The sequence below is a fragment of the Lipotes vexillifer genome, unplaced genomic scaffold, assembly GCF_000442215.2.
Source record: "Lipotes vexillifer unplaced genomic scaffold, Lipotes_vexillifer_v1.1 scaffold382, whole genome shotgun sequence".
Classification (NCBI taxonomy): domain Eukaryota; kingdom Metazoa; phylum Chordata; class Mammalia; order Artiodactyla; family Lipotidae; genus Lipotes; species Lipotes vexillifer.
In genome coordinates this window covers 224,676-237,968 of record NW_006780611.1, presented here as the reverse complement: position 1 = coordinate 237,968, position 13,293 = coordinate 224,676, and the positions used below count along the sequence as shown (strand labels likewise).

The following is a 13,293-nucleotide window of genomic DNA, read 5'->3' as shown; positions in this document are numbered from 1 at the left end:
TCCCTTTGAGAGCAACTTGAGGGCCGCATCCCCTGGGCCTATAGGTGAACACGTGCTTCCTGTACAAATCCAATGGTGTGTGCAGAAGCCCCACCTCCACCCCTTCCCTCTGCAGCACCCGCCCCCCCACTGGTGTGGTTCTCCCCTTTGGAACTACGAAGAACAGGGTTGTCTCTCTGTGCAGTAAATACATCTCCTTAGAACTTCTCCTGTCTGGGTTAAAAAATGCTGGATACTTTGGGAAACTATGTCCTTCAGGAAATTAACCAAAGAAGAGATAGGCAGGGAATTCCCTGGCAGTCCAGTGGTTAGGACTCCACACTTTCACTGCTGAGGCCGTGGGTTAAATCCCTGGTCAGGGAACTAAGATCCCGCAAGCAGAATGAAAAAAAAAAAAGAGATAGGCAGAATGATTAATAACAAATGCACATGTATGTCTACACACAACTGAGGTCAGCAGTGTGGCAGACTTGAAGTTTTATAGAAAGTGGCATCTGTTTGTTTAGGGAAAAATTGTTAGAAAAGATACGTGCAGTACACCTCAACAGATAGAGGGCATATGATATATAGCTAGCACAGGGATTCTCGATCTTCTGGAAGTATGAGAATCACTTGGGACACCTGTTAAAATGTAGACCACTGGCCCCTCTCAGAACTCAAAGAAGGTTCTTGTGTAGCAAGTTGGGAATGGTGCCCAGGAACCTGCATCTTGACAAGCATCCTGGGTAATTCTGGTGCAGGAAGCCTGTAGACCACCATGTGAGGCCACCTGGGCAGCAGGTGGAGCATGGACTTGAAGCCAGGGCAGAGTCTGCTTCCCAGCTCTCCACTCACTGGCTGTGTGACCTGGAGTAAGTGATTTAAACTTACTAACCTCATCTCCTCTTATGTGTAGGACGGAAAACGTCCGGATCTCATGGCTTTGCTGTGAAGATTAAACCGATGATGTATGTAACCTGTCTCCAACATATTAGGTGCTCAAGAAAGGAGAAACTCTTACTATAAAATAAATAATTCAGGTATTCAGAACAAAGAACTAGTGTGGGTAAACAAAACGAAACAAAACAGCCCACAGAAATGAATTTCATATAGTCCTACATAGCAGCTGAAATTCTAGTCCTGAGTTTCCTGAGCTCAAAGCAGAGAAGGAAACATGCTCGGTTATAAGATTCAGTGACCATAAAATAAAAACAAACCCATTGTTTAAGACACTTTTACCCTAAGAAAGAATTTCCTTATAGGTATATTTCATGAGAGGTGTGTAACATAATGGAAAATGTCCTTGACAACATCCCTACTTTAAATATAAAGACATTCTTCTATGTCTACAGTTGTAGGCACTGGTAAAAGAAAGCTGGCGGCACAGTACCAAAGCACACTTCAGAAAAGGCAATTCAATGAGACACTAAAACACTATATCAAGTGCATAGCCCTCTTATGATTTGATCCAAGGGGAAAAAAAAGAAAATATAGAATAGGAAGGACTCACAATCATCTGAAAATCCTTTGGAAATATACGTCGCCTGAGTTTTTCATTCATTCAATGTTTATCGCGCACCTGCTCTGTGTCGGCGTTTTGCTACGGCAGCCCTGATGATACAGCTGTCTACTACAGGACAGACATATCCCTGCCCTCGTGAGCTTCTATACTAGTTGCAGTGGGAGGAGACGGATAATAAACATATAAGACAATTACACATTGTGAAAGGAGCTGCGAAGCAACGTGTATTGTGACAGAGAAATGGAATAGGAAGAGTCTTATTTTAGACCAGGTAGTGAGGGCAGGCCTTCTCAGAGGGCTTTTTTTTTTTTTTTTTTTTTTTTTTTTTCGGTACGCGGGCCTCTCACTGTTGTGGCCTCTCCCATTGCAGAGTACAGGCTCCGGACGCGCAGGCCCAGTGGCCATGGCTCACGGGCCCAGCCGCTCTGCGGCATGTGGGATCTTCCCAGACAGGGGCACGAACCCGTGTCCCCTGCATCGGCAGGCGGACTCTGAACCACTGTGCCACCAGGGAAGCCCCGATGTGATGTTTTGATATTGTATGCATTGTGAAATGATTATCAGCATCAAGCTAATTAACATTTCCATCACCTCACAGTTATGTGGGCTTTTTTTTTTTTTGGTATGGTGAGAACACTTAAGATTTACATTTGTAGAAAATTTCAAGTATACAATATCATATTAGCTGTAGTCATGATGCTGTACATCTCCAGAATGCATTCTTCTTGCATAATTTCCTGGATATATACCCAGAAGGGGAATTGCTGATCATGTGGTAGTTCATGGTAGATCATGTGGCCCGTGAGCCACAACTACGGAGCCTGCGCGTCTGGAGCCTGTGCTCCGCAACAAGAGAGGCCGCGATAGTGAGAGGTCCGCGCACCACGATGAAGAGTGACCCCCGCTTGCCACAACTAGAGAAAGCCCTCGCACAGAAACGAAGACGCAACACGGCCAAAAATAAATAAATAAATAAATTTAAGACATATGTCAATATTTTAAAAAAAAAATTGGACAATCTCTTAAAAAAAAACAAAAAAAACCCTGGCCCTTCCAACTCAGCATATCCATAAGTGAACTCACTCTTCCCCACAACCTTCTAAACCTGCTATTCTTTCTGTATTCAGAAACTCTCATCTCTTCACTTTTCTCCTTTCCTCTTTCATTCAGCTAACTCATGTTCATATTTTAGTCTTAGCTGAGAAGTAATTTACTCGAGGAGGCCTTCCTTGGCTCCTTATATCAAATTAGGTTCCACTTTTGGCTACCCATAGCACCACGTAGATTATTCAGTCTTAACACTCATAGAAATCCGTTGTAACTACTTGTTTAGTTATTTTTCCTCTTCACATGATCGTCAGCTTCAGGAAGAGGCACCCTACAACAGTGCAGCTGGAGGGCTGCCCATCACGGGAAAGGAAATTATCAGACCTTTTGGGGACTACTAGACACTGGCTCTGAACTGACATTAATTCCTGGTGACCCAAAACATCGCTACCAGTGTAGTGATCTACCAGTCAGAAGACGGGCTTATGGAGGTAAGGTTATCAATGGAGTTCTAGCTGAGGTCTGTCTCACAGTGGGCTTAGTGGGCTTCTGAACCCACTTTATGGTAATTTTCTCAGTTCCAGGATGCATAATTGAAATATATATACTCAGCGACTGGGAGAATCCCCACATTTGTTCCCTAATCCACAGAGCGAGGGCTATTTGGTAGGAAAGACCAAGTGGAAACCACTAGAACTGCCTCTACCTATGAAAGTAGTAAACTAAAAGCAACACCGTATTCCTGGAGGGACTGCTGAAATTATTACCACCATTAAGAACTTGAAAGATGCAGGGGGTAACTCCCACCACAGTCCCATTCAACTTGCCTGTTTGGCCTGTACAGAAGACAAGTCTTAGAGAATGACAGTGGATTACTGTAAACTCAGTCAGGTGGTGACTCCAATTGCAGCTGCTGCTCCAGATGTGGTTTCGTTGCTTGAACAAATTAACACATCCCCTGGTACCTAGTGTGCAGCTATTGATCTGAAAAATGCTGTTTTCTCTACACCTCTTAGTAAACACCACCTAAAGCAGTTTGGTTTCCACTGACAAGGCTAACAATACATTTTCATTATCCTAATTCAGGTATATCAACTCTCCAGTTCCTTAGTTGCCTTTCCCTTCCACAGGACATCAAGCTGTTCCATTATATTGATATTATGCTGATTGGACCTGGTGAGCAAAGGAAGCCAGACACAAGTGTATACACTGTGATTCCATTTATATGAAACTCTAGGCAAGTATATCAGTTGTTGCCTGGTTCTGGGGAAGGAAGAGTGGGAATCGACTGGGGAGGGGCAAAAGGAAACACTTTGGAGAGATAGAAATAATTTGTACTTTGACAATAGTGTTAGCTATACTGGTGTATACATTTTGCAAAACTCAGTGAACATTACACTTAAAATATTTATTTTATTATTTATTTATACCTAAATAAAGGTGACTTAAAAGCAATAAAAAACAAGAACACTATTTATCAGTACTTATGGGTTGCAATGACATATCTAGAGATAAATGCACAGCTCCAAATGTTTTCATAACTTAAAAAGGAATAAAAATAAATGAATAAAGCATTTAACTCAAAGTTTTACTAAAACAATAATAAAATTTTAGGGAAGGCAGGATGAAAAGAGCCCAGAAATCCAATTAATTTAGAATGTAGAAAAACAAATGCATATTAAGATGCTTTCCCTGCCCATATGCCCTTCTCTGAGACTCTGTCTTCATCCACAGGTCCTACAGATGGGTTGAGCTTAAACTCCCATATTATCACCCATGTGGCCTAGCCTAGCCACTCATGAATGATGTACACTATTGCATACTTTGCAACATTTAAAAGCAACAGATGGGATGTATACATAGCATCTTGGAAAGAGCTGACACACATAATTCTGAATGAAAAAAAGTATGAAAAATATATAATCATTTATAGAAATTTAACATAAATTTACCATTTATAGAAATTTCAAATAAATGTATAAAATAGCAATATACATTTCACAAGAACATACACACAAAATAAATACACATTAGAATTGTTGCCTACAGGTGGAGAGAGGAAAGGGAATGGAGCATGGGGACCAAAGGGGATAAATAAAAAAATTAAACTAGTAGTGCCCTGCATGGGCCAATGGTCATCATGTATCACAAACTGAGGAGTATGATAAAATCAATTCTCTACATCTGAGGTTGAAAATAAAGAGACAAGAAAATTGTTATACAACAGCATATTCAGGGAACAGGGGGACAGTCTTGAGGCACTGACACAAAGTAAAATGGAAAATAACAAAAAAATAAAATGGATTACAGAGATGATGATGAAGATAAGACAAAAAGAGACAGACAATATGGATAACTGGAATTTCTGAAGAAATAAACCAAATAAATAGAATTAAAAGAATCCAAAGATACGATAACTGAATAAGATCTTATAAAAATACTCAAATCGGGCTTCCCTGGTGGCTCAGTGGTTAAGAATCCACCTGCCAATGCAGGGGACACTGGTTCAAGCCCTGGTCCGGGAAGATCCCACATGCAGCGGAGCAACTAAGCCCGTGCGCCACAACTACTGAGCCTGCGCTCTAGAGCCTGCAAGTCACAACTACTGAGCCCGCGAGCCTAGAGCCCGTGCTCCACAACAAGAGAAGCCACCGCAATAAGAAACCTGCGCACCACAACAAAGAGTAGCCCCTGCTTACCGCAACTAGAGAAAGCCCGCGCACAGCAACGAAGACCCAACGCAGCCAAAAATAAATAAAATAAATAAAATAATAAATAAATAAAAAATACTCAAATCTACAGCTCTAGAGATCTAACATGTCCTAGGAAATATGTCAGAGGGTATTAACACCAATCTTATGCTGGTGAAGTACAGAACTCCAAGAATAAAGAAAGAATCTTACAGGCAGAAAAGTCACTTTTAAGAGGCAGAGTGTTTCACACATCTTCACAGTGCCACTAAATGCTGAAAACATACTTTACGTTATAAAGAAAATAATTATATACATAACCAAGTTACCATCCAGTTATAAACACAGATATATTCTTAAGCATTTATGAATTCAAGGAATACAATGTCCAAAGCTATAGTTACTAGGTTTAACTCTTTGAATTATTTGAATACAGAATGTGTGAGTCTCAACCTTAGGAATTATGATTACAGAACAGAGTGCAAATGTTGTAAATGTTATTGTTAATGTAAACATTATCTGTACTTGATAATATACAAATACAGGTAATAGTATAACGAAAGACAGTTGTGCCTCAGTTTCTTTACTTGTAAATAGGGATAATAACAATCCCTATATCTCAAAAATTGTTGTGAGGATTAAATGAACAAATTCATATAGTGCTTAGTATAGGATCTAGCAATTAATAAGTAAGGCATAAATATCACTGATTAGTGTTATTAGATCCTGAATAAAGATAAAATATACAACTGAAGAAATAACACTAACTTCCTTAATGTTTCCCCACAAACTTTCTTAATTTTAGTATAGTTTTTATGGTGAAGAAATATTTATTTTAAGTAAAGAATTTCTTCAGTTTCACTTCAGTTTAAATTCTTAAGTAAAATTAAAGGTAGTACTCTTTATTTTAAAAGTAGCTTGTATAGTACGATTCCATTTTCATTAAAGTGTATCTGTCAAAAAAAGATTCCTCTATGCATCCCGTATTGGTCCATTATTCTGTTTTTGCATAGAGAGAGACTTGGAATCATGTTTGCCAGTGTTAACAGTAGTTAATTCTGAGTGGCTGGATTTTGCTGATTTTAAACTTTTCTTGTAATTTTCTATTTTAATTGAATTTACTTTGGATTTTAAAAACAATGTAAATGCAACATTTCTTTTAAAAATCATTGTTTATTTAATAATTATCAACTTACGAATTATAATATTTATTAAATAATAAACATGATTATTCATTACAATCATCTAATAATAGTTATTTATTTTAAAATGCTAATAATGCTGCATATAGCAGTAATCTAATAAATTAGAAAATACTGATGAAATGGATGAAGTGGGAGGATAAATGAAATACACAAACTGACACAATCTTAAAGCATTAACCAAAGAAGAAATTGAAAAAGTTATCAGAAGTTATCTCTAGTAGTTTCACCATTAACTGTTCAGTAAAGAGTTATTTCCAAATACTATATGTATAATTTCAGAATACAGAAAAAGATAGACGACTCTAGAGGCTGAGTAGAACTGGATATTACTACAGTTTGGCCAAGTGCCTTTGAGCAAGTTATTTATTTATTTATTTATTTATTTTGGCCGTGTTGCACGGCCTGTGGGATCTTAGTTCCTTGACCAGGGATTGAACCCGGGCCCTGGCAGTGAAAGCACTGAATCCTAACCACGGGATCGCCAGGGAATTCCCTGAAAAAGTTATGTAAACTCTGTAAGCTCTAATTTCCTCCTCATATGTAAAGTGGAAATAATAATAGTGTCTCTCCCCCATAAACTTGTTAGGAAGAATAAATGAGATAATGTGTGTAAAGCATACGGTAAAGAGACCAATACATGGTAAACAATAAACATAAGCTATGAATAATAAAATTACTACTATTATTATTATTAGAATAATACAAAATATCCAAGAATCTACAGCCTTCCTGTATACTAGTATTAATTATTCAGTAAATAAAATCGAAAAACACCCCATTTATAATAGGAACAGAAACACAGAAGTAAACGTACTGAAAAATCTGGAGAGTGCCCCCTTTGACGGCACATATACTAAAACTGGAATGATACGGAAGAGATTGGCACGGCCCCTGTGCAAGGATGACATGCAAATTTGTGAAGTGTTTCACATTTTTATGTAATGAACAGCATGATGACTATAGCTAACCAGACTGCATTGTATATTTGAAAGTTACTAAGGGAATAGTATCTTTAAAGTTTTCATTGTAAGGGAAAAAATAACTTGTAACCATGTGAGGTGGTGGATATTAACTAAATGCATTATGGTAATCATTTTGCAATATATACATATATCAAGTCATTATGTTATACAATCTAAACTTATACAATATTATATATCAATTATATCTCAATAAAACTGGAAAAAAACAAAATAAAATTGAAGGCAAAAAAAATCTGGAGAAAAATATTGCAAAACCCTTTGAGACATGTTAAAGAACACTGGAATAATTGGAGAGAAATACCACATTCCTACCTGAGAATGCTTAGTGTTAAAAATATATCATTCTTGGGCTTCCCTGGTGGTGCAGTGATTGAGAATCTGCCTGCCAATGCAGGGGACACGGGTTCGAGCCCTGGTCTGGGAAGATCCCACATGCCGCGGAGCAACTAGGCCCATGAGCCACAACTACGGAGCCTGCGCGTCTGGAGCCTGTGCTCCACAACAAGAGAGGCCGCGATAGTGAGAGGCCCGCGCACCGCGATGAAGAGTGGCCCCCGCTTGCCACAACTAGAGAAAGCCCTTGCACAGAAACAAAGACCCAACACAGCCAAAAATAAATAAATAAATAAATAAATAAATAATTTTAAAATATATATATATATGTATCATTCTTTCTATATTAACATATAGGTTTAACACAATTCCAAATAAAATATTAAATGAATCTATTATTCATCTGGAGAATAAACATGTGAGAATAGGTAAAAAAAGAAAAAAGGAAAGAAAAAAGAATAATGAAGGGGAACTCACTGATTAATAATAATGAAACCAGGGCTTCCCTGGTGGCGCAGTGGTTGAGAGTCCTACTACCGATGCAGGGGACACGGGTTCATGCCCCGGTCTGGGAAGACCCCACATGCCGCGGAGCGGCTGGGCCTGTGAGCCATGGCCACTGAGCCTGTGCGTCTGGAGCCTGTGCTCTGCAGCGGGAGAGGCCACAGCAGTGAGAGGCCACAGCAGTGAGAGGCCCATGTACCGCAAAAAAAAATAATAAAATAAAATAAAAATAATAATAATAATGAAACCAGTGTGATAAGCCATAAAACCTAACATATTACATAACAGGTTAGCTATCTCTGCTCTACTATATATAAAAACTTCTTGAGTAATAAAGAAATGACTTCTAAACTAACAGGATAGGATGGGATGGATTTGGGGATGAGGGAAACCAAGTTAGAATCTCTCCTTCTACCTGAGAAATTTTACATTCTCAAGGCTCACCCCCATAAGGCATTCTACAGCTAAATTTTTACTGTATCCTAGGTCATGAGTTGACTTAAGTTCAAGAGAACAGAAAGAGAAACTTTAAGCCTTGGAGTCAAGATGATTTGGGTTTTTAATATTGCTTAAGTTATGCATATATACTTAATAGTTTAAAATAAGCATATATATTTATATAAATACATATAAATATGCACACTTACATTTATTTGCTGGTTGGTGCTTTTGATAGTTGATGACTGCTTGTTTGGTGATTTTCCTTGCCCTGTGTGGTCACTGGAAAAATTGGGCAAGAGCCTTCCCAGGGGCAACAGAGGCCAAGAACTTACGTGTTGGGCTTCACTTTAAATTTAACCCAAAGGGTAAGGCTGTGAGATTCATCATGGCCCCAAATCATGCTACTTCTGTCAACAATATTTATCCTACTTGACCTAGGGACACTATGATAAAATAGTTCTGCTGCTTACACTTCAGGTAGAAAAATATTTTATTGTTCTCAACCGTTGGATTTGAGTCCGTGGACCCAAGAACGTATTGTTTACTTAAGAAATTACAAAAGGTAAATTTTACAAAACATTTTAATACTATTTAACCTGTGGTTGCTTATATGTTGATAAAAACATATCTTTACCAGCTGATAAACTGCTAAAGAAAAAATTTGAAAGATGTATATTGCCCCCCAAATTAGACAACTGTGCAGAACATTTATATTAAAATAGAATAATAAAAAGAGGAAAATATGTGCAACTAAAACGAAGGAAAGAATAAGCTAAAGGGGAAATAATGGACCTTCCATCAACTCAAGGAATGTGATGTGGAAAAGCACCAAGGGGAGGGGATGTGGAATCATGCACAACAGAAGCCTCATTCATGCCAAGTAGATACAGGCTACATTTGTTTTATTTCTGTGAGAAAGGAAGTACACAAGACTTCCAGGATGTGCAGATGCTTAAATACAATAGTTGAATCTATCAAACAATTTCAGGTTTACTTAGAAAACTTAAAAGACAAATTTTTAAAATTGTCAAAGCTAAGTCTTTTATGTGACTTGTTTCCATATAAACACCTGTCAACCTTGCCTCTAAGGTGAGAGAGCATTTTTTTACAACACTATTACCTTAGTAATATCATCTTAGCAATATTAACTTTTATTATTACTTAATAACTTACTTAACTATTACCTTAATTACTGTTGGAATTATTTGCCAAAAAGAGAGACTCTAGTGAATCTAAATAAAAATGCAGTACACAGCCTGGTTCCTTTGGCACACCAGATAGTTTAGAATTAAATGTTTAAGAAAACAAACAGGACTTCCCTGGTGGCGCAGTGGTTAAGAATCCGCCTGCCAATGCAGTGGACACGGGTTCGAGCCCTGGTCCGAGAAGATCCCACATGCCGCGGAGCAATGAAGCATGTGCGCCACAACTACTGAGCCTCTGCTCTGGAGCCTGCGAGCCATAACCACTGAGTCTGTGTGCCACAACTACTGAAGCCCACATGCCTAGAGCCTGTGCTCCGCAACAAGAGAAGCCACTGCAATGAGAAGCCTGTGCACTGCAACAAAGAGTAGCCCCCGCTCGCCACAACTAGAGAAAGCCTGTGTGCAGCAAAGACCCAACGCAGCCAAAAATAAATAAATAAATATATAAAAAAAAAAGAAAAGAAAAAACAAACACAAAGTAGAAGAAAATATAAATGACTATTTCACTGATCTTGGATTAGGGAAAGGTTTTCTAGGCATCACAGCAATGGAAATAAATCAGAAAGGAAAATATTGATACATTTTTACTACATATGACTTCTGTTTACCAAAGCTTCATATACAAAATTAAAGGAAACTGACAAACTGGGAAAAATATTTACTACAATTTTGAACAAGTCTTAATACATAAAGAGCTCTTACAAATCAATGAGAGATGCTATCACAGAAATCTGTTATTCTCTTACTGTTCTCAGCGCCAAGCCTGAGGTAAGGCTAGCTCCTTTTTAGCCTTTAGTTCTGCAAAACATTCCTAATTGGCCTTCCTGCCTCTAGTCTTCCCTCTCCGAACCATCTCTCACACTACTACCAGAGGTATCTTTTCAAAAGGCAAGTGTCTTCCTTGAAATCCCAAATGGCTCCCTATCACCTGAACAAGAAAGGTAAACCTCTTTAGCTTGGCACTGAAGACCCTTCTTCTCACCTTTTCAGCCTCTTCTTACTTTGGCCTCTGCCTCCTTGTGAATCTCATGCACTAATATGACTTCTTGACTATGCCAGGCTTTCCCTCATGGGCACACAGCCTTGGCTATCTCCTCCTACCCACGGGCCCTACCCCATCTGTCCAACCCCTGCTGCTTCCCTAGTGCTCTGCTCTGTTCAAAGCCTCACTTGCTTCCCCAGGCAGTCAGCCTCTCCTACTTCTCTGCTCCCTCCCTGGTACTTGGTATACACCATTATTAGCATTTCCCAGGTTATAATTTTAACATCAAGTTAAAATGTGCTTTAATTTTAATTTATATATTTAAATTATAACTGGTCATCTTGATGCCTGTTTCTGGCCCCTGCCCACTTCTTCTAATGAAGGAGCATCTCTATTCAACTTTGTATTCTTAGAAAAGCACATCGTAGGTGCTTAGTAAATGCTGTTAAATAAGAGACTATTTAATTAGATTGAAGGAATTAAATAACTTATAGTGGAAAATGAATTATAGAACATTTTAGCAAGGTATATATAAGACTTTCAAGTACATGGGCACAAAATTGCAAACATTTCTAAGCAGAAATTTTCTGAAGACTGTTGTAATAAATGGAGATTATTTATAAACTAATAATGTCCTTAAAAATAATTTGTTTTCGTTTGAATAGAGTATGCAGGCTTTCTAAAATTTGTTTTACATTATGGTTTTCTCTAGCAAAACTTAGGCTCACACAATTATAAGAATTACACATATTCTGAACTAGTAAAGAACAAATTAAAGAACTTATAATGGTATCACTACCACTGCTAGTTACCGCTTAGTGGAAACATGTTGAATAAAGTAACAGACAAACATTTTTTTCCAAAAATGGAGAAATTTGTTGAACTCTACTGCTGCTTCATTACACTAGCTGTACCTCCCATTTGAGCACCTCACCAGTCTTAGCACTATTACTCTGAACTCTTCTTATTTAAATGATTCACAGAAAGTATGTTCCAACTTTGTTCACAGGTGTTATATTAACATCATTTGTCATTTGCTGAGTACTTGAGCTTGGGTATGGTACTGTGTGCCCAGTTACAAAAGAAGAAGTCACTATTTCTGCCCTCAAAAAGGTAACAGCCCATTTGCAGAAATAAGATGCAAACGCACATAAAATGATCAGAAAACGAGTCAAGACAATATTCAGAGGTTAGTGTAAAATCTTGTGGTACAGTAGTTATATGGTGCAGAAGTTGAAAAGTAGTCAGGGAAGACCTGGCTGAGAAGGCACTTGATTTGAGCTTAGAAGTGTGGGGAGGATTTGAGCTCTTGGAAAGAAGGGTGAAGGTACCCTGCCTGGGAAAACATCTTACCTGAGATTTTTTCCATCTCTTCCAATAGCTTTTCCAAGTCTTTATTCAGGTCTGACAGCATTTTCAGCATGTTTTCATAGTTTCTTTCACCAGGGTCAGAATCAGCCATCTAGGCAGTGCACAGAAAGAAGATGCAGTGAGACAAACCAGTGTTTCAATTCTAGCTCCAGCTGGGTAGCCCAAGCTGGAAAACTTAGGTCATCTTTAACTCCTCTTATCTTCCTGACCTAAGGGGTCACTGAAACTCACCAATTTTATTTGTTTATGGAATAAACATTAAATCATCTATGGGTCAGGAAGGGTCAGTGCTTGAGAGTCACCAGTAAACTGAATCCTGCCCTTGTGGAGATCATAGTCTGGCCCAGCTCTTTAAAGTCTCTCCTGTCACTGCCTTCCTCCCTCTCTCCAAGGCTGCTGCTTTAATTGAGGTCCATTCCATTATCCACCATTGATTACAGATTTACTGGGCATCTACTATGTGCCAGACATCTACTAGGGCTCTGGGGACACTGCAGCGTATCTGAGGATCCAAATAGACCGGATGCTGTCATGGAGCTTCCATTCCAGGGAGAGAGACTGATAATAGCCAAGTTAACAGTTTCATAAAGATACCTTCAGTTTGTGGTCACTGCTACAAAGAAAATGAAAAGGATGGTGTAATAAAGATTTTTCACGGGCAGAAATGCTTTGGCTTGTAAAGTCCAAGAAGTCCTTTCTAATGAAGTGACATTTGAACTGCCATTTGAATGGCAAAAAGGAGTTGTCATGTGAAGATCTAGGGGAAGAGCTCTAGACAGAGGGAATGGCTCAAGAAAAAGCGGGAGTGTCCCTGGTGTGTTTTAAGGAATAGAGAACGGGGCTGAGAAGAAGAGTGGTAGGACATGAGACCAACTAAGTCGGCAAGAACTCTGGTTTTATTTTGAGAGCGCGGAAAAGCCACTGGAGGGTGAGCCGGCAGGGGATTATGTGATTATGTTTTAAGGTAACAGCAGACTTCAGCTGCTGTTTGGAACATGGACTGCTGCAGAAGGTTGAGAGGAGGAAAGAGT

General features: G+C 38.7%; 1 protein-coding gene across 1 annotated transcript in view; it reads right to left on the bottom strand.

Moving 5' to 3' along the window:
* SYCE3 (synaptonemal complex central element protein 3) overlaps positions 1-12,380 on the bottom strand; it is a 13,269-nt gene extending 889 nt beyond the window's left edge. The window contains exon 1 of the mRNA XM_007454079.1: positions 12,245-12,380. Within this exon, the coding sequence (XP_007454141.1) occupies positions 12,245-12,353 (109 nt within the window). The 5' untranslated portion in view covers positions 12,354-12,380. The remainder of the gene's footprint in view (positions 1-12,244) is intronic.
* Positions 12,381-13,293: the final 913 nt, after the last annotated feature.